Source organism: Parasteatoda tepidariorum, chromosome 8 (genome assembly GCF_982258835.1).
Source record: "Parasteatoda tepidariorum strain Cologne lab strain chromosome 8, Ptep-v5.0, whole genome shotgun sequence".
Classification (NCBI taxonomy): Eukaryota; Metazoa; Arthropoda; class Arachnida; order Araneae; family Theridiidae; genus Parasteatoda; species Parasteatoda tepidariorum.
In genome coordinates, this window is record NC_141762.1 from 79,842,426 (window position 1) to 79,859,812 (window position 17,387).

The 17,387-nt window shown below is 26.7% G+C and overlaps 1 protein-coding gene across 1 annotated transcript in view; it reads right to left on the bottom strand.

Moving 5' to 3' along the window:
* Positions 1-17,175, bottom strand: part of LOC107442811 (lachesin) — a 251,356-nt gene extending 234,181 nt beyond the window's left edge. The window contains exon 1 of the mRNA XM_016056467.4: positions 16,701-17,175. Within this exon, the coding sequence (XP_015911953.3) occupies positions 16,701-16,782 (82 nt within the window). The 5' untranslated portion in view covers positions 16,783-17,175. The remainder of the gene's footprint in view (positions 1-16,700) is intronic.
* Positions 17,176-17,387: the final 212 nt, after the last annotated feature.

A 17,387-nucleotide genomic window follows, 5' to 3' on the forward strand; every position in this document is an offset into this window, starting at 1 on the left:
TTTACTGTAATGTTTACAGTAATATTTCTTACTTAGAGCAATTCAATGATTTTACCGTAATTATTACTACTGAAATTACGGTATACTAGATATTTCGATTCCGTATTATATTTTGGTGCTGGTACTTTTTTACGTAATTTGATCTGGAACTTTTTACAATGTATGACTTTAATCGATTTGGGAAATGAAGTAATCATATCCTTAGGATGGCTCGATAGCGAATAAACAATTAGAAAGTATGGTTTTATGAATGTGAATAAATGTTTTTTAGCATGCGCCAGGACCAAGTTATTCCACATTTAGTACCAGGACATTTTAAGCACAGATGCATATTTAAATTTTTTGTCAAATATATTAACTAATTTGAGTGGAGAGACAAATCATGGAATATCCTTATAAAATATTAACTACTAAAAATATGAAAAATGCAATTGATGTACTTTCGCCTTCGTTTAATATTCATGTTATCCATAAAACTTTCCAATATAATAACAATTAATCTTGTCAATTCAAATTCCATATTTAATAGACCATAGCTTTCGTCGCATTGCAATAGAGATGGACACATAATCAAAACTCTGAAGCTATATTCCTTGTCCAGTCCTTCTCCCCTGGGTAACTAGAGCACGGACTTATTAAATAACAATATCCGGACACGTTCGTGGTCAGGATAGAGACGAAGTTTCTAGGATACTAGATCCCTCAAGAGGGAAATTGAGTTAATATTTGGACAACTGGTGCTCTTGGCTTGAGGTAATTTACTTTGCGACTTTCTCTTTTTTTCCCGTTCATCTGGTCAGTATAGCATTATTAAAGCATGATTATTACTTTGAAATTAATTCTTATTATATTGAAAAGATAACAATAATTTCATTTGCTTTAATAAAATTATTTCAAAATTTTGCTATATTTTTCGATAAAGTATGCTTATTAAAACGTACCGTAGATTCTATTTATCTATTGAATAGAACAACCTAATATGCTAGCATTAACACAAAGAACAGCATGTAAATTATTTTGAATTCATTCTATTACTATCACTTAAATATAGATTAATCTTATATATTAACTTGAATCATGCTAAATTCTGTTAATAAAGAACTCCTCCCCTTATCTGAGTTTTATGAGAAAAAAGGAGAACTTTTTTTTTTCTTGATTAAAGTCTTCATTCTCTTCAAAAATATACAAACTAGAAATAACAGTTGAATTGTTTCAAGCTTACAAAACTAGTCACCCACCTTTTTGAATTCCGGTTTCTCAGGATTATTTATTTAAAATTATTATTCGCTGAGATTTGAAAAAAATAATCAAATATTGCAGAAATAAAAATATTAAATTTTTTAACCAAGTGATAAACATATTTTTTAATACTCTCTCTCTAATACTTTTTTATTGCTCCGTTCAATTATGGAACTAGAGAAACAACTATCGAAACAACTATCGGATAGTTCTAAAATAATGCCTGCCATTATTAAGTTTATATGTTGTTTTTTTCCCATCAAAACTGGCTAAGATGTTAACTATTTAATGATGTTGACTGAACCAATGCAATACCAGATATGCTTAGATACTAATGAAATAAGTAATCTATAGTTTAAGTGTAAAGTTTAAATAATTTTAAAGTAATCAATTTGAGTAAAAGTCTACTTAAAATCATTTTTCGAGTATATAAGCCTTTTCTTATGTTTGAGTGTAATTTTTCTGTAAAAGAAACCGTTGTTTTCTTATTCGTGAAATATATGATAGTATGTTCCTATAATGTGTTTAACGCTGATAGTTTTTTCACAGTTTTTCTTATTAAAGTTAAATCTAAAGAATTTAATCAAGAAGTTATCGTGATTTTAATTTTATTCAAATAAAGTGTAGTATAACATGAATATACCAACTGAATTCAGAGCAGGATTTTGTCGTTAATTCTACCACCTTTAAGTGCACTAGAATAATAGTTACACGAATAGTTAAATTAAGCTTAATTTCTCTAATTACTCTTTTTAGTGATATTTGATGCAAAATTGTCCTTTCAGAAGTCATAAATATTTTTTTAAGACATCAACGAGCTCGCGCAAAAATATCTGTAACCTAATATTGTAAACATAATATTTATAACATTATTTTATAACAGAAATAATCAAGTTTAAACGATAAAATATTACGACAAAATTTCAAAAGCTTCAATAATTTAATAATTAATGATCGCTAAAATATCGATTCTAGAAAATTAAACTATATAATTAAAGAGGAATAAACTTTGAATTAATTTGCAAGGAAAATAAATAGCAAGTAAAGCAAAACAATATTGTCAGGCTAAATGAAGTGGAATAAATTAATTTGTCAAATCAAGGACAACTGAGAGAAAATGAGATGCAAACAACGAGTTGCCTTACCAAATACTAAAAAAAGTGGTTTAGGAAAAGAATCCTATTGAAAGATGCTTGCAGAAATAACAAAATTCGCAAGATATAATATTTAAACAAAAATTTTAATGTTTTGTAACATTACATTGATTAAGGATCGTTAAACAAAATTTTACTTTATAGCAATAAACTGAATAGTTAGAAATTTAATTTGAATTAATTTTCTGAAAAAATAAATAGCAAAGATAGAAAAAATAAAAAGTAAATATTATGTCTTTCAAACAGGAAGTAAGATCAATTAACAAGGTCAATCAAGAGCAACAGAGAGAAATTGAGATATACCAAATACGTAGATCTACCAAATACTAAAAAAAATTATTAGAAGAAGGATGACATTGAAAGATGTCTATTTATAAAAATACTGTTTTTCTTTAAAAAAAAAAGCCATCAGAAATAGCATAACATGGTAATACATCGTAATAACATCGTAAACCATTATAAACAGCCATAAGAATGATTAAAAGCAACCATTTAATATAACAGGCATATTTTCAGAATTACTAATAATATTTTTTCATTATATTCTACATATGCTTAAGTTCAAACTCTATATCAAAGAAAATAAAGAAACATATATTATATTTAACCCTAATAAAATAACACGAAGTCCGTTGCAATGTAATCAATAAAAATATTACGTCAAAATTCAAATTGGACTTCGTTTACGTTTTTTAGGTACAAAATGTTTAAGTTTGGTTTATACAATAATAAGAATAATATTTTAGTTTCTTGTTTTTATTTATTTATAAATATTATATATGAGAATGAATAAATTCCATTTTTGGGATTTATTTTTAAATATCTGGAAGCTATATACTCAATATAAATAAATTTTGTTTATTTCTTCTTCCCGTTTAAAAAGTACCCCTTAGCGCTCTTAATCGCATACTGATCCAAATAACAGATATAAATTGCTCTGAATACTCCAAAAAAACACTTTAAATTCTGACAAGTCTCTGATTAGAAATCAGTGAAGGAAAATGATGGAAAATTTTTTGAGATAAAATCCATTTAAGAGTAAAATCTCTCAGCGAAAGAGATATGAATTTTTTATGTTTCGCTTTCATTTCAAAGAATTCCTTTTCATTTTAAAAAAGGATGCCACATTCAAAATGTAATAATGAGATTTAGAACAAATTTGAAAAGAAATCATACATAATTCAGACTTGTAAATTGGCTTCAAGTTTGTGAATAAATGAGACATTTTATCAAGATTGAATTGCATGTATCTTTTTATCTTCATTTAACGAAACCGTCACGTGTGTATTTATAAAGTTACGTGCGCGAAATAAATATGATGTATCATTTAGTTTGACTATTACTTATTAGCATTTGAATAATTTATTTGACAGAATATTAGATAGTGACAGGTAATAACAAATGAGCTTTTTGTTAGATTTATAGTATATTCGAGAGCTTTATTAGTTTGCGTTCTTTAGTTAATAAGGAGATCCTGTTTTGAGAATAAATATCATCATTTAATTACGGAAGTATTTTTCTAAAATGGGACTTACACATGCTTTCGTTTACGACATCACTTCTCACATCTGTAAGACATATTCATAAAAACACCTTTAACTATTGCATTTTTAATATAGTAATGTTAATTTAGTTAGATTTTTTCAGAACTGCATGCATCTTATAGTTACAGTTTCATTTAAAATGATGTTTCAGTGGTAAAACTTTGACGTAATTGCATACATTTTCTATAGAAACGCTTATATTTTGGATCGAAGTGAATATAGCAAAATAAATTTCAGTTAGTTGTTTCATAACAGAATTATGGAATGCAGAGTTATATGCTTATAAGTAATTTTAAAGAAAAATAATTTTAATTCAATATAAAAATTTTATCTGCGAAAGAATAAATATTTTTCCCTAAAGTAAAATTTTTCTTTATCTTTACCAAAGTTAATTTAAAAAAAACTAATCCAGTTTTATTTTATACCCAAGCAAATTTTGACGTTCTATTTTCAGAAATAATTCCAAAGTTCTAATTAAATAGCAGGGATAATAATTTAAGTTAAAAACTTGAGCACTAATGCATGCCTTATAACAATACCCTTTTTATGAATTCTTTGGTATGAATTCTTTAGACTTAAATATTTATTTTTATTTGTTAGCTCTTAAGAGAAGTTTCAAAATCCTATGTAGATATTTTTCAACAAAATCTGTTAAATATTTTACGAACTAAATCGCAAAAGCTGTTTTGTAATTCACACGAAGCATTCTGTAGCATTCCATAGCATAGATTGCATAGATAAATGGATTCTGATCTAATAAAAAAGGTATTATCAAATGATATATACAATGATACAAACACACAATAACGTATTTACACAAATACGTTCATAAACTTATTGGCTAAAACAAAAACAAAAAAAAGACATTTTTGCCACATTATAATCACTTTCTTTTTTTTAATTTAATAATTTTTTTTATCTCATTTTCCTTTAATAGTTTAAATCAAATTTTGTTGTTAAAGTCTGTTCAGGCATATGTAAATATAATGTAATACAATTCTGAAGATTTAATTATAATTCTTACAGATCCCCTTTCGGAACCATTTTTTAACGATGAGAAGAGAAAACTCCTTTTACAAGAATTTGTCGACACTGTTAATCATTGTACTAGAACTAAGCTAAATAAAATAAATGCTGAAATAAAAATTGCTTATGCATACTTAAGATAATCTAAATGGAAAGAGATTTACAATAAGCTAGACGCTAGATCACCAGATTTTAAAATTCAGAAAATTATCAAAATCATCAATTGGGAACAGCCACAAACCGAGACTTGCAAGTCCGTGACGAAGTCCGTGACGAACTCGATTGATGAAATTTCCCCAGATGATAAATCCGCTGCCAATCTGCTAGGTTTACTTTAACAAAAGACTAGAAGATTGAAATTCTGAACTGAGAATAATCATTTTAAGCAAAGACAAAGAACGTAATAAATGGCCTTTGCAGTACAAACCTTGAAAACCCCCAACTAACTGCGTAGTTCTACACACATGAATTACTTTCAACTTTTGCCCGTTTCGGATCTCACCAAGTCACCTGGTTCCGACGGAATACACATGGTCAGACGTAAATCTTGTCTTAATAGAAAAGCAGAGATTATTAGACATCATCAACTATTCTTGTTTCTTTGGGAAGCTTCCTGTTGACTGGAAGTGAGCAACTGTTATTCCCATCAGAAAACCAGACAAATTTGCAAGTAGTCTGGAAAGTTATAAGCCTATAGCACTAACCACTATGACCTGTAAACTAATGGGAAAAATGATCCTTGCTAGACTTCATTATTTTCTCTGTCATCTAATAATCGGCTCCAATCATCTGTTACTACCCGAACTATATGGATTTAGAAAAGCGCACAGTACTACACATCAGGTTCTATACTTCTATCAAAAGATAAGAGAACGCGGAAAATTTTAAACCAACTCGACATTCCGGGCATCCATATGAGTGAAATGCAATAAGACTTTTTCAGACAGTTTCAGACTGGAACGAGGAGCTTCTCAGGGTTCTGTCTTAAGCCCTATTCTGTTCCCTTTGTTTTATGCCTGAAGTGAAGGAAAACATACTGAAATCTGTTGATATAGCTATCTTTGCTGATGATATTTTACTTTAAAATTTTGGCACTGATGTGATTAACCCTGAAACACTCCCTAACATTACTTTTGGTAGCCCTCTCTGTGTTTGCAGGAGTTCAAAAATTCGCATCAAATCCTGCAAAATTCCTAGTGAATTCAACAGCAATAAACACTTACACTTAGCAATAGAACACTTAGTTTCGAAAGCTCGAAAATTCCTCAACATTTTTAAGTATGCAGCTGACAGAGACTAGAACTACACTTGCCACACTTAGAATTACATATATTTCGCTAGTAAGACATATTTTGGAATATGGCTACCCAGTTTACATCTGCGCGTGTCTGAAGCCAACCTTCAGAAACTGAAACGAGTGCAACAGAATGCCGATCGAATAATTTTATGACTTAAGAATAACCCTGATTGAGAGAGAATTACCACTAGATGTTAGAAGACTGCTTTGGTCAAATTAGCAAGTAGCCATCTTGAGTGCCTTACTTTTGAAGGAGACAGAAAGGTCTTCCCGACTTGCAAAAACAGTATGTGTTCAACAAGCTTCACTGTAACATATTCTGGTTTGCCTTGGTCTTTCTATGACGCCTTTTACCACAGATCTTCTTTTTGTAGCAGATTTTCTTGCGGTCAGCTACCTTCAGGAGCTTATCTGATACATGTCACGAGTGTAAAGAGGAAAGGGGGTGAGAGGTTATAAGAGGGTAAGCAATAACTGATTTTTTGAAAAATGTTTTAAACAAATGATGATGCAAACGTGACTATAAATGAAAAATCTTAAAAACAAAAACTTGCTGCAATAAAACCATTTTTCGGCCAGGGATTCGTTGAAATTATGGCTCTTCAAAACCCACCTAATGATAAACATTAATCTGATCAGAATTTTACGAATGAAGGTTCTTCATAATTTCAGTTCCAAGACCACTAAGCATGGCAAAAAAAAGAGATTTTTTAGTCGTTTTTGCATAGAGAGCCATCTAAGCTACACAGCACCATTTCAAATGTGGTAAACGCATAAATATAACAAATGCTGTTGAAAATGATGAAATAAATATTTTAAAAATAAAGTTTAAAAAAAAAATACCAAGCAATTTTTTCATTACATTTAGTTTTTTACTCTTGACTCCAAATTATAAAAGTAATTGATTTATTAAAAAGGTTTATGAAGAAAATAAATTATGTAAATTGTTCCATAACAATTTATTTCTTCTAATTATTATAAAAATAAAAATAATAAGCTATAATAGGCAATGCTTTTCCATTAAGCTCTTGAATTACTTTATTTACTTAGCTACTTTCTTTTCCGTTTTCTAAAGACCCTAAATTTTGACAAGAATCCATTAAAAATAAATTTATTATAACTTAAAAAACAAAAAACGTGATGTAAAACAAAATGTGTTAACTAGTAAACATGCAATTAGTAATATTACCATCTTCAAAATATTGTCAAATAGAGGTATCCAATTATAAGGATTATATAAAACGCAAATTCAGCATTGTTATACTGATTTCATTAAAAGGATTTGACATAATTTCAATACTTAACCTGTTTAACAGCAATCAAAAAATCTTGGTAAAAGAGTATGTAAGCAATTTATAAGATTTTTTTTATTCCCCTTTCAATTTTTATTCTCCTTTAAGAAGAGAAGATTAGAAGCTTAACAACGAGTTTGATAATTATACGTCCATTACTTTAATTAACTTATCGGTGCAAAGAAAGCTTAACATAAGTGAATAAAAAATGATGTTTTTATGTAATAAAAAACATCACAAAAATGAACTTAATTAATGCATATTTTGCAGAAAAAAATGATGCAAAAGGAGAAGATTTTGCCCTGAGACATTCCCTCCTCGACATTTATTTCATATGACGCTCATTTGATTTATGCTTTATTTTTAATTAGTGACAATGTCATTGAATTGGTGAAAAAAAATACAGTTACGAAAAATCGTGTATAAGGAGAAATTAATTTATTGTTCAGTTCTTGAATTTGCTTTCATTAATGTAAAATTGAAGATATTAATCATTGTCGCTTAGAATAAAAATATTTTTTAAATTCAAAGTTTGTGCTGAGTTGCTGGTTTGTTTGTATTTTCTTAAAAAATAAATAAATCTTCGTCAGAATTTTTTTTTCACATGATTTTTTAAAAAATTTCTAAATGTGTATTTTATGAAAATAAAGTTTTATTTTGTATGAAATTTATTTTATTTTTTGCATTTTTAACAGTGAAGTTAAAGAGATGACGCTCTAAATTTACCTTATTGAAAATAAATCTTATTTTTTTGAACATTGTATAGTTGATAATGATGAAAACGTTATTATATTTGTTTTATTAAAAAAAATAATTCCTCTCAATACAGTAGCATTTGTCATTTTGTATGCTTGGATTATTTTTAAAGATTGTAATTATTATTTTAAAGGCTATAATTTCTATAAGTTTAAAATATGCACGTATTTCAACAATTACAAGATATTTTTTCTTATAACCGTAATAGTAGTGACGATATCAATGCTTCGTCTTGTCATATAAATCAATAATATAAATCAATAAAAACAACTCTATTCATATTACCTGTTTATAAACTTTATTAACTTCAAAAATATATAAATAGGAAATAACAGTCGACATGTTTCAAGCGCTCAAAAACAGGCTCATATTTTCAAGACTTGTCAGACGTTAATGAGAAGAAACAAATGTGATTTGAAATATAAAACGAAATGTTGAAAATGTGGCGAGAAACTAATGCTTGAACTGATGCAACACCACCTCTCCATCGGGAAAAGAAATGCATTTTACCCTCATATGCAGCTTTCGGTCACTCTGATTTTTTTCTAGTCTGTTTTTCATCATTTTTTTTCTCTCTCGGCTACTGTGGTTTTTCCATTTTGTTACTCACCTTGCACTCCATTTTATTTTTAGTTGTCAACGTTTCGTTTTATGTTTCAAATCAGTTTTTTTCTATTTATATAATTATATATTATATAATATATAATTATATATTTATATAATATTTTAATATATTTATATAATTATATAATATTTTTATATATTTATATAATTATATAATTATATAATTATATATTTTCTATTTATATAATTTTAAAGTGAATGAAGTTTATGATCAGGTAATATCTTACCGTTTCAGTTGTTTAAAATTATTTATTTAATTTTATTCATATTCATAAAAAAATACGCAATATTGAATTTTTTTTTATCTTTCTGAAGTGGAATTGCTCGATATAAATATTGGTTTTGGTCCAAGATTCTCCTATAAATATGCAACTAGAGTTTGTACAGAATTTATATTGATTTAAAAAGGTACGATACTTATTAAAATTGAAAAAAAAATTATCCTGAAATTCATCATATTAAAGGAAAAAATAAAGCTTCTAAAATAAGTAAAAGTTATACAAATTTTATAATAATAATAATAAGTTTATAATAATAATAGTTTAATCACCTGAATAAGTTTAATCACAGAAATACTGTAAGCTTTGATTATGGTAAAAAGTGCAAATAAAACTTATCATTTAAGATAACATATTCTATTGTTGTCACACTAAGTAAAAAGTATTGCATAGGTAAAAATGTCTAAGCAATGCTTACACTAATTTGTCGATGTTCTGCATGAACCGAGCAAAAATTTAATTGCACAATTTTCGCTAAAATATTTTTAATCAAATCTATTCGAAACATTTTTAATTCTATATTAATTAGTAGCATCCATAAAGCGAAGTATGACAGACAAATGAAAAAAATATTAAAAGTAACTAGTATGAAATATTTATTTTAGTTAATTTATTTGCAATGCTCTTGTAATAACAACAAAGCATTTTTTAAATTATAGTTTTAAATTTATAAGGGAAAATGATCATGTAGTAATGGAAGAATCTTAATCGTGAACTAGTTATTGAGTAAGAGAAATGCATCTTAAAGTTATTGCATGAATAGATTTTAAAAGAACACTTAAAATATTTCTCTTAAAACCTATTTAAAAAATTTTTGCGCATTATCTTTATAAAATTTAACATTTCATTTAATTTATATACTTTCGGTTAATTAATTTAATTAGAAGTAGTGTCATTAATGAAATCTCTTAAAAAATAATTAGTATAAATTTTCATTATAAAAAGCATACATTAAATTGTATTTCAATTCAGATAAAATTCACGTTCTACGAGTAAAAGGAATAATTAATACCCAACCATTACAATTAAGAATATAAACTGCACAGCACTAATTCGTTCTCATTCAAAATTTTCCGATTTTTTTTTCTCGATACGTTTCAATAACGATACTCGATACTTGTAAGAACATCATCTGCCTAAGATGACATTTATTATTAAAAGCTAAAAGAGAGCAAAATATTTGTAAACACATTTGAAATTGATCACTTGCTTATTTGTTTACGTTGATCACATAAATATTGTACAAAAAATATATTGAGTTCTATTCAAACCAATCCTAAACATAATCGAAAACAAAAACTTTTTACGAAATTTTTTATGCATTTCGTTATGTACTAGAATTATACTGAATTGGTAACTAGAATTTAAAACAAACTTAAATCTCTTCAGCAGTCGACCATAAAGGTGAACAATTAAGAAGTTTTGTAAAAAAAAAATAGATTCATGAGTATACGAAATAAAAATTTAATCTTGAAATAAACTGTGAAATTACATGCATTTATTTAAGTACTGATATCCTTCGAAAATGTTTATAATGAATACCTGATATACATCTACGCCAAAATATGCAGATTTGTCTTTTTTAACTAATCAGATTAATATTAAAGTTATGTAAGAAATTACAATTCATTCTGGTCAGTAATTTCATTGTTTAATATTGATAGGGTTCTTAAGTCAAAATTTCGTCCTCTTAATAATGACATTTATATTTATTTTTATTGGTAATTTCTAATGAATGTATTTACTAGACAAACAATGCAATTAACATGATGCATATAAGAATAATATAATATAAGAAAAACACTGACTCATACTTCTGAGAGAGTTATCCTTAGTATTTTACTCAGATTTCGCTCATTTTTTTTTTCGTTTTTAGGTTATTCGTTTCAATATTAACTCCAATTTCGAGCAGCTCATTGCGTCTTTACTTAATTTCTCATTAACTTCTTTATTAACATACTTCCTTATTAACACTTTATACATTATTTTGTAACTGATACAAAGTTTTAAAAATACGATCTAAATAGTTTATTGATTGCTCTTTATAAATTAACTTCATCCAATATTGGAAAATTCCATTAGCAAATACTTTTAGAAACTCATAACAAAGAGTTTTAAGACTTCAGAAGTGCTTCCTTTAGAAAGAGAGAAGCAATTTAAGCATAAATTATTGGATTCTGTCTCGTTTTCTAAACAAGAATCTATATTAGATCATCCTTTATCATTATACCAACGTTTAACGTGTGAAGGAGAAAACATGATTACAAACTGATTTGCATCGTGTTCTCGGCGTATAATACGCCGTAATGCCTTCCAGAATGTTGTTGAAGTAGTGTCAGCCTCCCTAAGTGACCATTAGGAAAGCCTAAGAGAGAGCCTATTTAATGCCTAATGCACTTCCCCTAAACGGCACATATTTCTGACAATAACTAGGTAGAGTATTATTATCATGCATGAGAACTAATGTTAATATTATTATACTGAATTCATTTCTCAAAATATATTACTGTGTTCTCTCATAACAATTGATGGTTTACCCTTGACAAATAAGTTGTGAATAGAAAAAAAGAAAAGAAAGCAAATGAAAAAGATCATTTTCTGAGCAATATTCGTTACTCAGAGATATTATATGTAACAAATATTAAATGTAACATAGTATTCGGTCAATCAAATTAGATCTTCTTTGTAAGGAAACAATGTCTTAGAAATAGGTCAGAGCCCGCTTTTACTGAAATCTCGTATTTTTAATCTAACTTGAGTTGAATTTTCTTGAATTATATATGAGAGATTTTGTCTTGTTTGTCGGTTTAGTAATATTAAATGTAAGATAGTTGAATGCTTATAATGATGTTTAATTATTTTGTAACATTCAATTATTTTATAATTTATTTTTAAAGTAAGATTCTGAAGCGTAATAATGTTCACCTAACTTAGAATATCATAAAACGTTAGCAAGTTTAATTAGCAGAAACTAAAACACTGTGCCGAACAAAACTAAGAACATCTATATGAATTGATTTTAAAATGTACACGGAATGTACTTAGAATAAACATTAAGCTTAGAATGTTTTATTCTTTAAAGATGAACGTACTGCTTATTCCTTCGAAGTTTTTAGACATGTAATTTGATATTATTTTTCGAGAAAATAATGCAAAATATCTTATATTTTAATGCTATAAGTTTTTTTTTCTCTTTGAAATTAATTATTGTGAATCAGAGCTGTTTTTATTTTTTAAGTTTTTAAATAAGAAAATTAAATACAAAATGAACTAAAGTAACGGAAACTTTTTTGTTTGGTTTGTCAAATCCAAAGTTTCCATTGATGTTATTAGTAAATATTTATCTTATATTTTTTAATTTCGTGCAGCTGTACCAAATTAAAGTACAGTACAGTGAAAATTAATGGAAAACTCGCAGCTATAACAAAAAAAGGTATTAAACACTTGCCACTAAATTCGAATGAATTTTGTAATTGGAGTAAACTAATTTATGAAGCATTATTATTCAGGAAATATGTTTCAAAAAATTTTTTTTTAAAAATTAAAATGATAATTATTATGAAAGAAATGAATCGTCTATTTTCTTTTTAAAATGTTTCTGAAAAAAATTTTGGTAGCATATTTTAAATAACATTAAAGTCTCAGCAGAACAAAATATATTTTTAAGAGCAGTTGAAAAGAAAAATTATTTTAAGTAAGGTTAAAAAAATAAAGATATTAGAATTGTTGTACAAATAGTAGTTTTTAGTAGTCATGAAATTGTTTTAGTAGTTAGATTATAATTCAAACGAAGTAGTCATAGTAGTTTGAATGGTAGCCATTAATTTATAATATGCTTTTGATACATGCTAACGTTTTGTCTCTAAATTAATAAAATTTTCAGTAGTAATATTAATATTACTGAGATAAAGTTTTTTACCAATCTTACCCTCATTAATGATTGTAGTTTTTTATTTACTAAATTCTTAACCCTTTCGAACAGTGAGCAAATAATTGTGATCACATGATTATATAAAATGATTTTACTGACTTGAAAACAGCGCAGAATCATACCAATGCAGTACTCTCAGATTAAATCACGTATTAGTCCTCATAGTCACCTTTAAAACGTTTAGACTCGGAGTATGCAGGCCAGAGGAAGCTCTTTTTTTTCCATTCTACCATTTATGAAGGGGTTAATATACATTTCAAATCAAATATGTATTTTGCATAAGGGTAAACTTTTATTACTGACTTCATTAAAAAAATAAAATTATACTTCATTCTTGTTTCGATTTCAATTTTTTCCTTTACTAATACAAAGAAAACAAACGTTTGCCTAAATTATCGTTCTACCGCACTTAATAAAAATTCAATCCGTATAAAATTACGGCATAAAATACAATATTCAAGATGCAGTACTTTTTACCGTTAAATCTATTTTTTCCATAAAATTTTACAGACAAAAATTTAATAAATCTAAATTCTTATAGTAATATTTACTGTAGAATGTCTGAATCGATGTTTCTTTATAAGTATTACGGCAAAAATTATGACATAAAATTTTAAATAAAAATGGATATCGCAATAAAATAGAAATTACGGATATTGCACAGAAGCTTCGAATACTTTTCACAGTAATTTGAACCGGAATTTCAAACAGTTTGCACTTAAATTAGCGTTATTACTTCCTACTTTCATATTCACCTTTCGAGTATAAACTTATAGAAAAGTGAAAAAAAGAATATTTGATTAAAAACATCATTCGAAACATAAATAATCACAAATACGATTGAGAAGTGCTTTAAAAAATCAAGAAAATACGCAGAACTAATGAATGTGATTTGTTACTTAACATTTCTCCCTTCTAAATTACGAAGTATCAAAGATTTCCTTACGTATGAAACTCTTATACTTATTGTAAATATTTTTTTTTATAGTTTTTTGCATTTTATATGGCAAAACTTATGAGCTATAAGGATAGACGAAGAAAGAAATTCTGATAAGTATACCGCTTTGAAGAGTAGTATCACTTTTGGTTTTAAAAAAAAGCCATAATTATGGTCAAGAAAACCAAATTATGCTATTTTTAAATAGTTTATTTTGAAACATAATGGTTTACCGCAAATTCTGGTTTCAAAAATAATACTCATTCGGCACTTTTAGTAAAAAATACAAAACTGAAAAATAAATTAAACCGAATAAATAGTTTTTATGCTATGGTCTAAGGTAGCATGAACCTAAAATTATAAAATTTTATCATTTTTGCCAAATTTTACCGCATATTATAAAAAAAATCGTTTATTTTGCCGAAATCATTAAAAAAATGCTTCGGTAAAAATTATTGAGCTTTTTAGTGTTTCCTTAGAACCAGAAACACTGAAAATTTCCCCGTATTCTGGTGGATTTTACCACACTTTTTCTGTAAAAACCGTAAAACCATTCTCTTTCTCATTATATATATATATATATATATATATATATATATATATATATATATATATAATATATATATATATATATATAAATATATATATATATATATATATATATATATATATATATATATATATATATATATATATATATATATATATATATATATATATATATATATATATATATATATATATTTATTTATTTATTTATATTATTTTACATATAATGATACATGTAAAATAAAATGAATATCAAGAAATGAGTGGAAAAGCAGATGATTTTAAAATTCTTTGCTTTTTCAAGGTATGTTATGTGTGTATTACTTCATTCGTCAAAGTTTATGATTGATATCACACAGTAACATCATTAATTTTAAGTAATTACAAACATTTTTCATACGCAGTATTAATTATTACCGTTTCCTTAAATTACTCCCCAAACATAAATTGTGATTTTGTTATATTTTGTAACTTTTAAGTAAAATATCGAATAAATTTGAGACACAGCTTTATGCATCTGCTATATTTATGCGAACAGGATCTGAAATATTTATGTGAAATTATTTGTCAAATTTTTACAATTGAAAATAATTTAACAATAAAGATATGCAAAATTATTGACGTCTAATTGAATTGAGGTAATTTCCGTTTCCATTATATATTTTGAGTGATGAATTCAAATTGATGCGAAACAGATATAAATTGTCTCAAACTGATAAGATTTGTGGAAACTTTATACAACATTGAAATATGCAATTTTATTTTCCTAAAATATGAAAGAATTACTTAATAAAAATATCACAAACATTTTTCAATGTAAAATTAACTGTTTGGTTCTTAGAAACGTCCGGCTAATAAAATTTCATAAAAATTTTTTTCCATTATGAAATTATTAGGATCCCTAACAATTAAGGGGGAATAATTTCTTTAATGTGAGTAGTAAAGCAGCAGTACATCACTATGTGGATTAATCGAATACAACTTTGCCTAGATTTGATGATAGAACTCAATCAGAATTGTAGAAATCAGAAACTAATATATTTAATATAAATACTTTTCTCCAGTTTTATTTTTATCACATATATGTAGCAACATCTAATTTTTTTTAAAAATTATCTAACCATTATGTTTTTCTCATTTGAAAAAGAATATTTTTGACATATATATTATACTATTAATACACTATAAATTCGCGCAATTATTCAAAAGTTGTCTGATTTTTTAATATGCCATTGTTTTCAAATCTGCGTTTATTAGCTATAAAGATAACTTCAATGCCACTAATTTTATAGTTTATTTATATGAGTAGACGTAAGATTATGCAATATGCAAAATGTGGAAATTAACTAAACTAAGGTATACGTTCTTTTTTTTTATTTGTAAGTGTATTATTTAAAAATCAAAGTATCCATGTTTGTAACATTTTACATTAATGTTTAATTGGCAGGGGGGAATATTTACTTGTTCAAAAGTTTTATTATAAAGTGCAAAAAACATAAATCTTTCAACCCACTGGTGGTTTTGAAAATGGAAAAAAATTGGGAAAATGTTTTCCCTCAAAACACTATTTTCCTATCTAAAAGCAGGGAAAACAGGTTTTTCTATGCAGAGATGACTGCAGGTTGAAATACGACTCTTTTTACGTGCAGAACCGTCAATGGGTTAAGTATATATATATATATATATATATATATATGCTTATAACTTGGACAACAATAAATGCTAATAATTTTGAATGTCATGATGTTTGGTGATATGAAAAAATGAAACCATATGATGAAATCAATAAAGACGAGTAAAAACAATAAAATTTCTTTTTTTAAATCAAGAACTCATAATTGATAAAATGGAAATTCCTTTAAAATATAGGTAATTGAAGTAAAATATGTTTGTATAAAGGCTTACAGTTCTACTGAAAAATATAGTCACGCCTTCACTTAAATCAAAAAAGATTCACTTTTGTAAACGGTATAATAAAATGTGTGCTTAAAATTTTGTTCCGCTTCATATATTTATGTGATCTAATTTTAATGACATTGCAAGTATTGAATTAAACATGTATTATTGAAATACCTTTTGTAATGGACAGTTGATAGACCACTGCACACAGATATCCATGAAGAAAAATTACTGATGCCACTGAACTGCCCCACATAAGGAAAAGAGAAAGTTCTTCAATGTTTTTATCTCCAGTTATTTTAGTTGATTAAATTAAGAAAATTATTCACTGTTATTAAGCATCAACAAATCCATACTTAAAGAAATAGTTTATTCTCAAAGTCGGCATCTTTAAATGTCCCATTTAAAGATCTTTTACAAAACTTTTTCCCACTTTTTTTAACAGAAAAAAAAACTAATGAAAGTAAAAAGATTTCTTTCTCTCCTTCGTTTTTTTGGAGAAGAAAAGTTTAGTCGATTTACGATACACCTCAGTTAGAAGAGATCGTTCGTAAAATCATATATTGAGAATGAGATCGAATTGAAAGAGTTGGGACTGAAGAGCGGAAAACATCTCTATCCGCTTCTGAAGCTACGCTAACATTTATTCGTTTCCCGCGGCTCATGATGCTTTGGATCTCAGGGTTGCTAGAAGATGAAAGGAGTTACGTGATTCGCCAAGACATCATCGCCAACTCAATTAAATTACCATCAATGATGAGAAAAACGTCAAAAACTTGGAGTGTTCGCGGCACTAGAAATTTTCATCGTGAAATCTTGTTATTTAAAATGAAAAATTGAGCGTGATTGCAGCCACTTCAA